This window comes from Arachis duranensis, chromosome 8 (genome assembly GCF_000817695.3).
Source record: "Arachis duranensis cultivar V14167 chromosome 8, aradu.V14167.gnm2.J7QH, whole genome shotgun sequence".
Lineage (NCBI taxonomy): Eukaryota > Viridiplantae > Streptophyta > Magnoliopsida > Fabales > Fabaceae > Arachis > Arachis duranensis.
Genome location: NC_029779.3, coordinates 36927710 through 36943815, shown reverse-complemented (window position 1 = coordinate 36943815; position 16106 = coordinate 36927710). Strand labels below are relative to the sequence as shown.

General features: G+C 27.3%; 2 protein-coding genes across 2 annotated transcripts; both read right to left on the bottom strand.

Annotated features, from left to right (window-relative positions):
- Positions 1-7817: 7817 nt before the first annotated feature.
- On the bottom strand, positions 7818-11114 carry LOC110274859 (B3 domain-containing protein Os07g0563300-like). Its single transcript, XM_021130202.2, has 5 exons — positions 10850-11114; positions 10165-10264; positions 9474-9651; positions 8482-8598; positions 7818-8076 (listed from the first exon to the last, which is right to left on the bottom strand). The coding sequence occupies exons 1-4, from the start codon at positions 11101-11103 to the stop codon at positions 8501-8503; spliced, it is 630 nt and encodes a 209-aa protein (XP_020985861.2). The 5' UTR covers positions 11104-11114; the 3' UTR covers positions 7818-8076; positions 8482-8500.
- Positions 11115-11812: 698 nt separating this feature from the next.
- Positions 11813-15491, bottom strand: LOC127741265 (B3 domain-containing protein Os07g0563300-like). The gene is made up of 4 exons (XM_052253383.1): positions 15346-15491; positions 14163-14244; positions 13142-13246; positions 11813-12001 (listed from the first exon to the last, which is right to left on the bottom strand). The coding sequence occupies exons 1-4, from the start codon at positions 15480-15482 to the stop codon at positions 11813-11815; spliced, it is 513 nt and encodes a 170-aa protein (XP_052109343.1). The 5' UTR covers positions 15483-15491.
- Between the last annotated feature and the right edge of the window lie 615 nt (positions 15492-16106).

The following is a 16106-nucleotide window of genomic DNA, read 5'->3' as shown; positions in this document are numbered from 1 at the left end:
TCTTTTTCCTATTTTTGATGAGTGATAAAATCTCGGAATACCTCAATTAATTTCACTCGATCTATTTCTTGTAATTGTTCCTTTATAAAATCCATAACGGTCAGCTAGTTGTAAACCCTTTTTGTTGTCAACCAACCTAACCTTGTCGGCAGTACGTTTTACAATTTCAATGGCCATTACAGAGGATGTCACTGCAGTTGCACCTGATTCGGTCACAAATTCTAAGTAAATAAATTTACTTTTCATCGATTTCAATATTTATTTTACGTATATTTCTAGTTAATGTTGCTAATATTTGGTTGCAGGTTTGAAGCTGGCCCTTTTATACGTATAAATGGTGTGAAATTTGTTGCAACGAGTGCAACCTCTGCGCAAGACCCGATGTCGCCGCAACTGCAGAATGTTTCTATAGATGAGTTATTTCGTGCAATTGAAGTATGTTAACCATTAGTGACATTTATAATTTATTTGTTGAATTATTATTTTAAAGGAGAAAGTTTGTCTGATCTAAAAACTTTAGTATATTTTTATAGGTGTTTGCTACGGTACGATAATAAATTTATACGTACCGATATTTAATTTTCCACATCAACATTTAATTTTTGTTTTTTTAAATATATATTATATCACTATTTTTACTAATATACCCCTTTAATTAAATAAAAATAAAAAATATTTTTTATTTAATTTTATAAAAAATCTTAAACATTCTTCTTTTATTTGATTAGACAAAAATATCCTTTTAAATTAACGAAATTTTAGAATTCAATTAATCCTAATTTTATAGTTTCAAATAATTTAAACAACAAAACAAAAACATATTAAAAAAACAAAAAATCAAAATTTCTTCATCTTTTCCAATTTCTCTAATCATTCGTACTCCCCTCTAAGCAAAACATATCAAAGAAATAAAAAATCAATCGTTGTTCGTCTTCTCCAATTACCCCTCTAAAGCAAAGCAGTGAAAATCCCAAACCAAAACCCTAAGTTCTTCGCCGCTGCCGTCCCAAATCAAGTGGAGGGTTGGGTTCCTCCGGAGGCATGCTAACGCTTCGTTTCTTCCTTCTGGGGTTGATGGAAGTGCCGTCGCTGAAGTTGGAGAAAATAATTGGTCTAAGCTTTTGTCTGCATACAATCATTGTTGTTGAGATTGTTGATAAGTTCTGTTTATTTGGACATTGTTGATAAGTTCTTCATAGACATGCACAATGAGTTTAATGTTCCAGTTCCACAACTTCTACACTCATCTTCTGTCAGAATCAAACGCTCAAAATCCAAGGAAAGATTTGGCTCCCTATCTGGCTGTAGATAGGTGTAAGATCATATATATTAAGCTACGAATGCTTTAATTTGGTTGTTTTGTATATGAAATTTCTTTTAATTTGCTTGCTATCTGTGCCATTGAGTTCGTTTCATTTGTTTGATTTTGAGTTCCAATTTTATTTTGCTTTTCTGGCTTTCACATGTTTGAATCCATCCATCCATTAATCAATAATGAGGTGGATGAACTACAGAATCATTATTATAAGAATTTTGAGTTCTTTTATTTTTGTCATGTAACCATGTTCCGTTGATGATTGTAGTTCTAATTTGTTTCTCACCAAAGATGGTATATTGAATCTTACATCAACCCCAGAAGGAAGAAACAAGCGTTAGCGTGCCTCCGGAGGAACCCAACCCTCCACTTGATTTGGGACGGCGGCGGCAAAGAACTTAGGGTTTTAGTTTGGGATTTTCACTGCTTTGCTTTGGAGGGGTAATTGGAGAAGATGAAAAACGATCGATTTTTTGTTTCTTTGATATGTTTTGCTTAGAGGGGGCATGAATAATTAGAGAAATTGGAAAAGATGAAATTTTGATTTTTTGTTTTTTTAATATGTTTTTGTTTTGTTGTTTAAATTATTTGAAACTATAAAATTCGGATTAATTGAATTCTAAAATTTCGTTAATTTAAAAGGATATTTTTGTCTAATCAAATAAAAGAAGGATGTTTAAAATTTTTTATAAAATTAAATAAAAAATATTTTTTTATTTTTATTTAATTAAATGGGTGTATTAGTAAAAATAGTGATATAATATATATTTAAAAAAACAAAAATTAAATGTTGATGTGGAAAATAAATTCTATGTGGTTTGTTATTATTTGTCCATATTTTAAATGTATCGATACGTATGAATTTATCATCGTACCGTAGCAAACACCATTTTTATATTGGTAATAAATACAGAGATCAATAATATTTTGCTATCTTTATTTTTATCGATGGAACATCTGTGAGTAAATAATTTTTATATTGGTAATAGATGTCATGGTATATTATGTTTGTGTATTAATTTGGTTATTGGTGTGAGTAAATAATTGTAACTTTATGCTCACCTATTATCATCTAAATAGTATGTGCCAAGGATTAATATTATGATCATAGTATTTAGATATCTAGGAATATATTCATCATGTGTTCTTTGCCATTTCAAATTGAAAATAATTAGTTAAAGATTCACACATGTTTCTTTGCCATTCTAGCATTCAAACACTTGTGTCTCAACAAACACATAACCACACCGTCATAATACCCTCATGCCATAGCTAGGAAGCCTTTCATGCACCATTCACATATTCCTCTGTTCCCATTTATATTGGTATGAAATACACACGCTTTATTTGTGAACGAAACTTTGAAATACATCAAAAAAATTTCATGTTGAAATCCAAAATGAAATACACACATTTCATGCATCATACACGTATTCCTCTAAGAAAGCAAATCATTAGATAGCAAGCCAAATTCTACTGCATGATGCTCAGAAATCCATTCACCAAATTTTATTCACCAAAACAAATTCAAAGATCCATTCACCAAGTTCTATTGAATTACCAAATTCATATGAAAATTCATACACAAAGTTTTATTACCTAAATTTTATTCAATCAGCACATAATAAAAATTCATATCATATTACAATGAGAACTCTTCACTAAGTTCCATGTCAGCACTTGCATCAAAATCTCCTGCCCAAGACTCTTGTTCTTCATAATCTTCTTTAATATTAGATGCCCAAAATCCCTGCAAACAAAATATTTATCAATCTCCATTCTTATTAATAAAAATTACATAATTAACATGTTGTGGTACGCAAATCATTAAACCAAATATTACCATTTTTGCATTTGCATCCAAACCTTCCTCAAAAGGGTTTTTATTTATTCCATGAGAAGTTGCACAACTCGTGTTGGTCTGCTGAATGTCTTTTGCCAATGGACAAGATTTTTTATTGTGTCATTCTATGCGACAAATATCACATCGTTGTAGTTTTTGTTTTACCTTCTCACTTGGACGACCTTTAGATCTACAATTTTGTGGATTCTTAGGAAAAATACCATCTGAATCATCAGCTTTAGCACCAACTTGCTTTTCTTGTTCATCTTCAATCTTGAAATCTTTGATTAGGCTCATAACAGTGTCTTGAACAAGGTGGAATCTCTCCTACCTTCTACTAGCGACATAGGATAGTTGCCGACACCAATCCATCAAGCATCCATATTGACTCAATATTATAGACTCCCAAGTAACGCAACTTGAATTGAAAGTGCTTGTCTTGGCATTCTTCGACCACCTTGTCAACACAAGAGACTTTGGCAACTCAAGAATGTTAAGAAACACCAGCACACAAACTATATGCTCACACGAAATTCCAAAAGAATCTATCGTTAAGCATGAACAATTGAATTTCGTCATTTTGTTATCCACAGACACCTCCCATGAACTATTTAGGCTTCCATATTTATATGTTGTATAAATTACAAATGACTCAAATGCCACATCTTGCACAACCTTCATTCTTGTAGCCTTAACAAGTATTGGTCGAAATATAAAAAATATCTCTCGTGTATAAACATTTGATGCAGACCTTTCCAAAGGTTCCAATGCTGTTTTAAGTACCAACATACCAGATATGGAAACATAGTCAGCTTCAACCTCCTTATATCGTAGGTAGGTAAGACACCGCTTAAAATGCTTTATGAAATCAACCAAATTATATCGAGATTTAACATATTTTGCAATAATAGAGTGCAAACCTTCGCATCAAGAAGTTGTCCTAAATCCTGCAAAAAACTTGCCTCGAATATGTGCAGTGGCCCACATATGCCTTTTCTCGTACATGTCAATAATCCAATTCTTTTCAGCTACACCAAACTCCTCAACCATTCCAAACTACTTCTGCTCAAACACACTAATCTCATAATCTCCTAGTATACACTTCTTAAACATAGATGTAAATTTTGGATTTCCAACATTACTTGTGGTGTTTCGAATGAGGTGCCAAGCACATAATCTATGATGAGTATTTGGGAATACTGCCTCAATTGCAAACTTCATTGATGAAGCACCATCTGTAATAACAGATATAGGTGTTTTTTCCTTCATGGCTGCCAATAGTTGTTGTAATAACTACACATTGACCTCCTTACTCTCATCGGTAACTAGAGCACTTCCAAATACTACTATTTGGTTGTGATGATTCACACTGAAAAATACTACTACCGGAACAAGTATTTGTTCTTTTTGTATGTCACATCAAAAGCAAGCACATCTCCAAATATTTCATAATCTAATTGGCTTCTTCCATCACACCAAAATAGAGCTTGCAATACCCCTTTAGCATCAACTATGTGCTCATAATAGAGGCAAGGATCTTCAGCTTTCTGGTTTTTGAGGTATCGCAATGCTGCTCTAGCATCGCCTAGGACATGACGTCTTCGCCTAGCAATCTCATTATACATATCCCTTAAGGTATAATTAACATTCTCATAACCACCTGCTTGATTAGCTAACATATATATATGGAGTGTGATAATGCCTACATCTTTCATGTTGTTCATTTGATTAGCATCAGCTTCTGCCATTTTTCTATGTGTAGGAAGAAAACCAACTAACCTAAGATCAAGGCAATCATGATTGTGCAATTCAACAAACAAAACCATATGCCATCTTCCAGTGTAAGCCACAAAACGAACTACAAACCTAGTCAGGCAACCACAATGAGTCTCATATTTTAGCTCCCTTTTTCTGTTTTTCATATTATAATATTTCTCAGGTCTAAATCCCTCATGAGAGCACACAAACAATCGCTTCACATATTCTCCTTTGCTATTTTTCCAAGTCTTACTTTTTCTAGCACCAAAACCAACAGATTTTACATAATAGTTATAGAAATCAAATGCTATCTGAAGATTAAAAAAAAATGAAAACATTCCATCTCATGAGCACCTATGTTCAGAAAATCAACCATGGCAATATTTTCAATATCATCTATTCGATATACTTCATCCACCTGATGTGAAAAATCGTTCTCATCAAACATTGCTTGAAATTCTTGCTCCCCTAAATCATCAGAATTCACAGCTTCCTGCTCAATTTTATCTTGATACATTTCTTGAAATTTCTCTGTATCATCTGACTCTTCTATCATCTCATCAAAAAATACTCTTTCTTCCATTTTATCATCCACTTCAAGATCCTACTCAGCAATTTTATTTGTAACCGAAAAAACATAAAACAAATAGTATTCTAATAAATTAAAGTGTAGAGACCACTAACATGAAAATAATAGCACTGTTCTGGTTCTATATATATTTTTTAAATTTATTAAATTCTAAAATTAGTAAAATAGAAGAAAGCATTGAAACTGTAGAAAACAATCTCCCTTATACTATCAAACCCAATATCGATTAAAAAAACAAATGGAAGAAGAAACATTAACCTCCAAGCAAGAAATATCGACAACTATGTGCAAGAAACAGATTTAGATCTATGAAAAAATTAACAGAGAACCATTAATGTGAAAGGAAGAAGAAACTATGTGATAAAATACAATATTCATACATTAGAGAGGACTTACCAGTAGTCACACTTCTCTTGTGCCACCATCTGAACTGCTGTTGCTGCCTCCAATAAAATTTGCGTGCTCCATATGAACCCTAAGAGGTTTGAAGTTTCTTTTGTTTTGTTATTTAGAAGACTAATTATTTTATTTAATAATTAAATTAGTCATTAATATAGTTTTAAATGACACAATAAAGAAGTAGGGATATAATGGTAAATGATCAATATTGAGTTATTCTTGTAATAAAGAAGAGATATAGAACTGATGTTGCAATAATAGGCTAAGAGTGTTTTTGAAAAAAAAAAAATTCAATTGTGTTAGACAAAGATTATGACGGACCAACGTAAATGCCACCAGGGAATAGCATTCAAATGCGCGCATAAAGTTTATAAGATGCAATTATCTCAGTAAAGTATATATGTATAGCTCAAGTGGGAGATTGTTAGGAAATTATTAGTTTCTTAACCTATATATGGGCAATACATATATCAATTATAATCGCAAATTAAGCTACTTCATAATAAATGACTTATATAACGGTGATCTCATTTATTATCAAAAATACTAAATTGAATAAGTCACGGTTATTTTTTATTTAGAATTAAATGAGAATAAAATTATATATATTATTGTATTTGGGCTTTAGAGTCTAATAGGTACCACGTCCAAATATAAATAGTGATTTCAAAATTTCAGTCTCCAACACACCAAAACCGTTTCTATATGTAACTCTTTTTCTATCAAAGAGTTTACAATCCAATTCTACTAGAAATATGAAAGGTTTTTATTAAAGAAGATTGAGACAATTTTTTTTATTATTTTTATAAATATAAATATATTTTTACATCATGATATATATTTTTAATGGTTTAATATAAATGATTTGAATTATAAAATTATTTGTTCTAATAGGAGCACAAGATTTTCTTTTTACATGTAACATGACGGTTTTCAACGCTGATGTATATAGTAATATAACTATATATGCGAGCGTAGCTAAGACATCAATATAGAAGAAAGAAGAAGTTGAGCAATGAAATGATGATCCAAAATATATGCTTGGTTGTTACCAAGGCTGAGAGCGAATCAATCTAGCTCGAACTCAAACTCGACTTGTTAACGGCACGGATAAGTTGAATGTATAAGATTGTGAAATGAATTTAAATTTGACTTTCATCAACTCATATGTTAAATGAATTGAATTTGAATTTGAATGAGTTGATTTGAATGTATATATTATTCATATTAAAATAAAATATTATTTTAATATTTTAAACGTTCTATTTATTTATTTTAAAAAATTTTAAACTTTTTATTTCAATCTTAAAAAATTTTAAACGTGTTTAATATTGTCTCACAATTAAATTTGATATGAATAATTAGCATATTGAAAAGATAATAACATTTGATTTTAGTACATAAATAAAATCGATCTATCAACAATCACTAATATAATTTTTTTTCTTTGATTCTAGAACGTTGATGATTGATTGATAGGGTTTGGGATTTTTTTACAAGGAGAAGATCAACAAGAAAAAGTGTTATAAAAAGATTTTGATTATATTTCTCTAATACATAGAAAAAGATATGACTTAACAATGATGTTGTTAACATGAGTGGTTTTTTTAATTATTCATGTCAAATTTAACGATTAGACAATATTAAACCCGTTTAAAATTTTTTAAAATAAAAATAAGATCTTTAAAATATTAGAGACCAAATTATGATTTGACTTAAACGTTAAAAACTAAAATAATACTTTACCCTTCATATTAATATATGTTATGTATTTTATATTTTTAATTTATAATAAAATTATAATTTTTTACACACATATACTTTGTTTTTTTCCAAAGAGAATCAATTACTTTTATTCACCAATAAAATAAAAGGAAGACATTGATGGAAAAATATGTTTGTTCATAACCGCTGAATCTTATGATTTTTATAAATATTCACAAGAAACTGTTAATAGGCAAAAGGAAGAACAACAAAAAGAAAATAACCAAAAGGTTCACAAAAGTAATAATTGAAATGATAAACAGAAACAAAACCAAATCTTAGATGAGTCACAAAAATAAAGCCAAGTTTACAAGTCTTAACAACTCCCTTGCTGGTAATAATTCGATCAATAATAATTATTAATTTCATGACTCACATGTTTAAACATGGCCATTTTGGTGATGTGCCCTGTCAAAATACAAAGAAGAATGTGCATAAATCCTCTTTTATATAATAAATTATGTTACATATTATGAAAAAATTCCATATATAAATTAATACAAATATCAAACGCAAAAGTAATCAAAAAATCAAAGCAAAATGAAGCAATTGATAAATGAATTCCAAACTTTAATTTGCACATATATATCATATAATCAAAAGTTAGTATTTGATACAAGGAAAATATATAATATACTCGATCGGTACAAAATGTCTTCTAGAAACAAATTCAAAAACCCACTAATATATTAATTATTATTATAAATAATTAAAATCACAATAGTTTCATATGAGTCTTCTCTTTTTTTTATTTTTTTTTTTTTACAAAATAACTTATTTACGAATAACAAATCTAAAATAATTGTTATATACCTGAGATTAAGAGAACTAATTAAGACGACGATGCTGGAAGTTTCTTTTCAGATACTGGAAGCTCTTTTTCAGTTACAATAAGATATTTATTTTCTGGTTCAATTCGATAAAATGTGACTGAAACCACAAATGATACTTCAATTAGAAAACATATGCCACTCAGACCAAAAAAATTAATAGATTAAACCATATGCCACTCTTTATTTGCTGACCAATAATAAATTATTACAGGTATAAAATGAAATTTAAACTCTCTATACTTATTTAAGTAACTATTTAACCAATCCAAAATGTTTATCATATTTGTATATGCTATATATACTATTTCACATATTTTGATAAAAATGAACTTTAAAACAAATTAAATAAAGCACAAGCATATGAATATAGTAATAGAGATGATTATAGTAAAATACAAGGTTTTTTTTAAAAAAATAAATTATAAAAAATTTATTTTCATAAAATTTTTAGATACGTATTTTTATTTTTTGGGATTTAGGACAAATTTGTCCAACTCAAGATGTTTATCATATTTGTATACGCTATATATATTATTCACATATTTTGATAAAAATAAACTTTAAAACAAATTAAATAAAGCACAAGCATATGAATATAGTAATAGAGATGATTATAGTAAACTACAAGGTTTTTTTTCTAAAATAAATTATAAAAAAATTTTACAAATCTATTATTTCAACTTTAAATTTTTAGATACATATTTTTTTTAGGACAAATTTGTCGTATTTCGGCAAACTCTACTATTTTAATAAAATTTGTCTGAGTCCTGGAGAATTTGGGTGAAGTTCGTCCAGAGCGTGATAAACTCTATAAAATTATAGAAGTTCGCCGGAAGATTGGACGAACTCATCCTAAACAAAAAAAAAAGCGCATTCCAAAAATTAAAGTTGAAATACGTATTTTTGAAAATAATGTTTATTTATTTATTTATTTCAGAAATAAAAACCTAAAATACAACAAGATAGTAATACCTTGGTCACCAACTTGCCATTTCCAAATAGTAATATAAGCTTTAAGGCCTCCAAGAACATAGATCCTCCCTCTGTTGTTCTCCCAAAAACGGTAGCTTAACTTCCAAATATTCCCTTTGGTGTCAAGAATTTCAAGGAGAATGCATCGTTGCTTATCCTCAAGTTCTGGAAGATAAGCCTGTTCCATGCATGCAGTCATGTAGAAGATACAGTGCTACTATTAATTCATACTTATAATATATTCAATTATCTGTTACATAGATTTTATAACATCCTCATATAATAATCATGCATTAATTTTCCATGCATGCAAATAATAACCCTGCAGCAAATAAGTTACTATATTTTGCTTTAAGTTTTGGTCTATATATATTTACTAATAACTATATTGATATCTAGCAACACTATTCATTATTTCTGTTAGAAATATAATTACTTAAAAATATAATTATTTATATTATTTTTTTATTAATTCAAAATTTTTAAAGAAGTAATAGTATCATAAGACGTTCAAAAAAATTAATAAGAATTTTGAACTTCAAGAAATAGCATTTAAAAAAACCAACAACAACAAAGACATCAATAATAATCAACAATATCAATATAACCCTACACAATACTAAACACTTTTGTGTTTTCAAATGAAATATAATCACAAATTATTAATAAATATATGGAGTTAGGGACTCACCCTTGCGCCTTTGGTTGGAATCACAAGACGTCCACTCTTGACTTTAGTATCAGTTGCACTTAGAATTTTCTTGAACATAGGAGTCATTGTAGAATTGGGACTTAAATAATGGAGTTAAGGACAACTTCCAGTGAATACAGATAATTTTTTATGAAAAATATTAAGAGAGATAGTCACAAGCTAAGATTTTTCTTTTTCTTTTTTCATACTCTCTAAACCAAGATATATTTTTAGTGCATGCATTAATAACACAACTATAATACAAAATAGATATATACTTAAATTTAAGGGTTTAGCTAATACATAATTTTAATATTCATGTTATTATTAGTAATCATTTTTATAATTGCATAACAACTTAAATAGATTGAAAACTTAAATTTTACATGTTTTTCATAAAAAAACATTTCAATTGGTAAACTTTGGATTTGATAAGCTAATAACTACCTAAACTCAAAAGACAAGTTACTTGGTCTATAATTCATATTGATAAACCATTTTTCTATAATACATGTCATTTTTATTTTAGCTCCTAATTATAAATTATTTGTGTTGGTTTTGGTCCTTTTCACTCTATCTCTTTTTCTTCTCTGTTTTGATGTTTTAGAATTTCTTATTAGAATATTTGTGACAATAATTGTAGATATAAAAGGAGTGAGCAAATTAAATGAAAGTTGGTGGATACAATCCCAAATCTTTCAAATATTGCTGCTGTTTCATCTGACCAAAATTGAGGAAACGGATCAAACCAGTTTGAGGTGAAACATATAAGCAACACCCAGAATTATTAGGTTGTGTGCCATTGTTTTCACTCAATGATAATGATGCATTAATCATGGCTGTTGATGATGAACCACCTCCTGATACTGCATGTTTCTGTTTGCATTTTGCTCCAGATATAACCATTTGATGAGTTGATTCATTTGGAGCAGCAGCCATGGTTGAATTTCTCCGTGTTTTGGTTTCTGCCTCATGTTATATATATATAGCTAGTTACTCAATATATATAGGGTTTATTTAATTATAAGGATAGTTTATTAGGCTTTTACTTTGAATTAAGTTTCTATATATCGAATGTGTAAACTGTTAACCTTTAATATAACAATTCACTTTATTCTTTCAAAAAATTACCTTGATAAAAAGGTAACTGATCAATTGTATAACATTTACATATATAGTTAAATGATTGTTAGAACTTGTTTAAAATAAAAACATATACAAAGACCAATGAGAGTTAGAATATAAATATTTAATTTATTGTATTTTAATTTGATAAAAATTCAAGCAGAAAATTATGCCTATAAAATTAAATGATTTTTTTTCATAAAATCAACCAACAAATTATATCTATATGTCATGAAATTACTTTTCCTAAAAAATAAAGTTAAAAAAATACATAAACTACTATATCTCTAACACACCTCTTTAAATCAAAATCTCTTTTAAATTTATTTAAATTTTTTGCATAATTTTTTTTCTTTTTTAATATTTCTTACGTTAAATTTTTTCTTCTTCTAGAATCTAACAAGATCGAACTCTAAATTTTTTTATAGAAATTCTAATACTATGTCAGAAAATTATTTCTTTTAAAAATTTAAATTAATAAAAAAAGACAAATAAATAATTTATATCTCTACCAGTCTATTTTTCATAAATCAACTCTAAAGAAATCAAGTATATATAAGAGTTCATTATTATATTGTTCTTCAAAGCCAATATTAGATAAAAATAACTCACCATTGGAAGGACGGTCCATGGATTGATTAGCACTGGAATTGTTCCACGTTAATACAGGAGGACAATCATTCACGGGCTTGTGTTCATCAATTTCATCCTCCTAAGACAAAAACTGAAGTTAAAACATTGGAACTTCATTCTAAAAATTCAGGAAAAAAATATATTTTTTGTTTTTAAAAATTGACAAAAATTTTAAAAATATTTTTTAAATTTTATCTTGTTTTAATCTTATTTTTAATATTTTTTTGTATCAAATATATTACTGATAACTAAATTTTTAAATATTTAAGATTGATCTAATAAATATACATGATAACAATTATGTTTAATTTATTTGTGTTAAAATTTATTTTTATAAAATTATTGCTAAATCATTTTAATTTTTTTAAAAATTAATTATTAAAAATATATTTGATGCAAATAAATTTTTTAATAAAATAAAATTTAAGAAAATTTTAAAATTTTCCATCAATTTTAAAGTCAAGGAATAATAAACTATTATTATTAGCACTGTCATTCATATAGTAGATGCTATAATTGAAGCTAGAACACCCGGAATGCAAAATATAAACAACTGTAGCAACTTAATTAAGTAGTCTAGTGTATGTTCCGATCCTTAGATATATATTTTGCTCCTCTAAAACTATAGCGGAACTAAAAAACAATTAAATACGTGATGACATCGAAATATATTCTTCTTTTGACTATATATATAGTTAATCTGAGATTTGAGAAGAATTCAATTATGGAAGTCAGATATTTTAGGCCTTTTAGGTGATCGAATTATGATTTTTATTATTGTATCTCACTAAAAAACATAGCATGGTTGATGGTTATTACTTATTAGTATATATATAAAAAAAATAAAATATTAAATTAGTCTCTTATATTCGGACGAAATTCTGTTTTAATTCTTAATATTAAAGTATTTTATTTGTCTATTTAAATAAAAAAAAGTTTTATTTAATTTTAATATAGTTCTACTATAGAATCAAAGTTAAATAATTAACGAAATATCCTACATGACAGCAGTATAAGTTCAAACTCCAGAAACATAAAATTAACTGTGAATGCATCAATACATTTATTTATCATTCTCCTTATCTCTACATAAAATCACAAATTTAAAAACCCTATATATCAATTTGTAGAGAAGTAGCATATATAATAATATAACTATATACGAATGTAGCATAGAGATAGATAGATATATTGGAAAGCAGAGATGTAGAGTTCTTACAGCGGGAAGAAGATATTTCTTTGCACAAACTAAGCAACAAACACCTCCACCAAAATTCATCACGAAAATATCCTTCTCAGACACAATGCATCCACAATGCAGATACTGAAATACCAAGTTAAATCAAACACTATGTATCATGATACTTATTTATCAAATTAAAGTGCACACAACTTAATTAAATAAATAAATGTATATCATTTTTCTAAATAGCAAATACTAAATAAACACAATGTGTGCAGGCCGATTACAAGAATGAGAATGGGTATATGTTGGGTAAGTATTTAACCTTTTTTTTAAGTCCAGAACGATTAAGATTTTGATTCACGTTAAGAACCAAAAAAGTATTTAATCTTTCTTTTTTTTAAGTTTGCGGCTAACTCTCAATATAAAAGTAAGACATTGAAAAAATTATTAATACAAGAACTAGATATTACGTGAAAAATTAAAGTTCAAAATCTTATAAGATTCTTTTTCAATAAAATGTTCTTTTTCAAGTATGCATCCCACATAATTCATAGCATTCATTTTTTTATCTCTTTTTTAATTGTTTTTAGTTTAAAAACAATAAGAGTAAAATATTAAATTGATCTCTACGTTCGGACTAATTCTATTTTGATTCTTAAGAAGATTTAAAGTGTCATATTTAAATTTAAAAAAGTTTCATTTAACTTCAATATATAGTTTCATCATGAGGTCAAAATAAAATAATTAACGGAATGTTCTACATAACAGCAATATAAGAACAATATCGATAACTTGAAAAACAAGTACAAGTTCCAAAAGCACAAAATCATATGTATCAATACATTTATTTAACATTTTTTTTAGTTTTATAGAAAATACATTTCATTAATTATTTAACTTTGTCTTTATGGTAGGACTATATTAAAATTAAATGAAACTTTTTTGGATTCAAATAAAACACTTTAAATTTTAAAGATTAAAATAAAATTATACCCAAACATAAAGAAGTAATTTAGTATTTTACCCAAAACAACAAATAGTGACAATGTTTTACCTTTTTGCAGATTAAACATGCTTTCCACCCGGCAAGTCCAGCGTGAAATGTGGTACAAAATGCTCCACTATCGTAGAGATGCCTATATTATGTCAAAGGCGAATGATTCAGTTATATAATTGTACAACAAAACAATTTGGTTCTGATAAATTTGTTGGTTATATCTATTTATATGTTTTTTTATAAGTTTAAATTTTTGTAATAATAATTTGCTAACTTGGTATGAATTTTTACGATAAAAGAATCTAAAATTTAGTCTTTGTTGACAAAAAAAATTAGTTTAAGACAAATAAAAAAAACTGTATAAAATTCACAAAACACGACTCTTCGATATGTATATATCCTTCGTGTAAGTTTAAGCTCTTGCGGCGTGATTTCATAACAACAACAAAATTCATTTTGATAATCAATGTATTGTAAGATTAATGAAGATAAAAATTCAGGTGAAGTCGACTTTACGTAAAGTTGATATGTAAGAGTCGTTAGATGAAAATTTAATCAAATCAGTCAAATCATCTAACCATTCTTAAGTATCAATAATTTCCACCTTAATTTCCACCTTAATCAAGGTAACCGATAAGATCAGATATTAAGTTTCACTCTCGAAGCACCGAAACAAAAAAAAATAATTAAAACTAAAAAACCAGCATGACCGTACCACTAGGCGTTAGCATACTTACATAAACATCCACAATAATTATATTATATTAGATATGCATACAAAAATCAATCACAAATAAAATATTTTTATATAAAATTATCTATTCAGCATATTATAAAAAAAGCTTTATTATAATATTTTAAACAATTTTAATTATTCTTTTATTATAGATTTAAATATTCTTCTATAACAAATTTATTATTTTTATATAAATATATAATAACTCATTTTTAGTATATAAAAAAACATGTTTTTTTACCCAATATATATGTGTGTCCTTCCTATAAACCATGCAAAGGAAGAACTAAATAAAGTTGAATGCGCCATTCCCAAAAAAAAAAATACTTAATTAAAAAAATAACATATCATCAAAACATCTCTAACAAAATTCATGTTAATTAAATAATAATAATAATTATGTATATATTTATAAATATATAATAACTGATTTTAATAATTAATTTTAATGCGTATATAATATTTTTATAATAATAATAATAATAATAATAATAATTAAAATACCCGCATTGACGACAGAGTTGTGCCAAAGTGCCATCGCCAAGGGGCCAGCCATATCTGAAGGGTGTGGACACCGACTTGCAGTAAAAGCAGCAGATGAGGGTGTTGTTGAAATCTCCATTTAAATCTAAAGCAGCCATTGGAGAAGCTCAGCACGCAACAGAAAGCCACACGCACTTCTATTGTCGTATATTTGTTCACAGGTCACTACTTATTAGTGCTATATAAATAAAATAAAATAAAAAACACGTATTAATGTAATAAATAAAATATAATTTATCTTCCATTGCAAATCTTCTTATTGTTAATTTTTTTCCTTTTTTCTTCAACCTAATAAATATATTCCATAAACCATTGGTGCCTGTAACGAAGCAATAATAATTTCGAAGAATAATATTAATAACAATAATAATAACAATAATAATAATAATAATAATGATTAATTTAAAATTAATTTTGATACATTATTAACGTAAAGCAGATTTGCACATAAATCTAATTATATAATATTATATCAGTAAAAATAACTATTTTTTATATTCATTGTGTGAATAATTATACAAAAGAACAGATGTAATTAGACGATCATATAAAATATTTTATTATCAATATATCAAAATTAACATCTGATTAAATATTCGAGATGGTTTATGAAAGAGTAAAGTATCGTTTTTGTCCCCAATGTTTGGGGTAAGTCCTATTTGTGTCCCTAACGTTTAAATCGTCCTATTTGTATCCCTAACGTTTGTAAAAGTGATTCAATG

What these genes read in the sequence shown, in the direction of transcription:
- LOC110274859 (XM_021130202.2), bottom strand. Translation starts at nt 11,103, where the DNA reads ATGGCTGCTGCTCCAAATGAATCAACTCATCAAATGGTTATATCTGGA. An exon ending in TTCCAACCAAAGGCGCAAGG is followed by an intron (nt 9,652 to 10,164) that starts GTGAGTCCCTAA and finishes TGCATGGAACAG; the next exon opens with GCTTATCTTCCAGAACTTGA. An exon ending in ATGGCAAGTTGGTGACCAAG is followed by an intron (nt 8,599 to 9,473) that starts GTATTACTATCT and finishes TTGTGGTTTCAG; the next exon opens with TCACATTTTATCGAATTGAA.
- LOC127741265 (XM_052253383.1), bottom strand. Translation starts at nt 15,482, where the DNA reads ATGGCTGCTTTAGATTTAAATGGAGATTTCAACAACACCCTCATCTGC. An exon ending in CAACTCTGTCGTCAATGCGG is followed by an intron (nt 14,245 to 15,345) that starts GTATTTTAATTA and finishes GACATAATATAG; the next exon opens with GCATCTCTACGATAGTGGAG. An exon ending in AGAAATATCTTCTTCCCGCT is followed by an intron (nt 12,002 to 13,141) that starts GTAAGAACTCTA and finishes TTTTTGTCTTAG; the next exon opens with GAGGATGAAATTGATGAACA.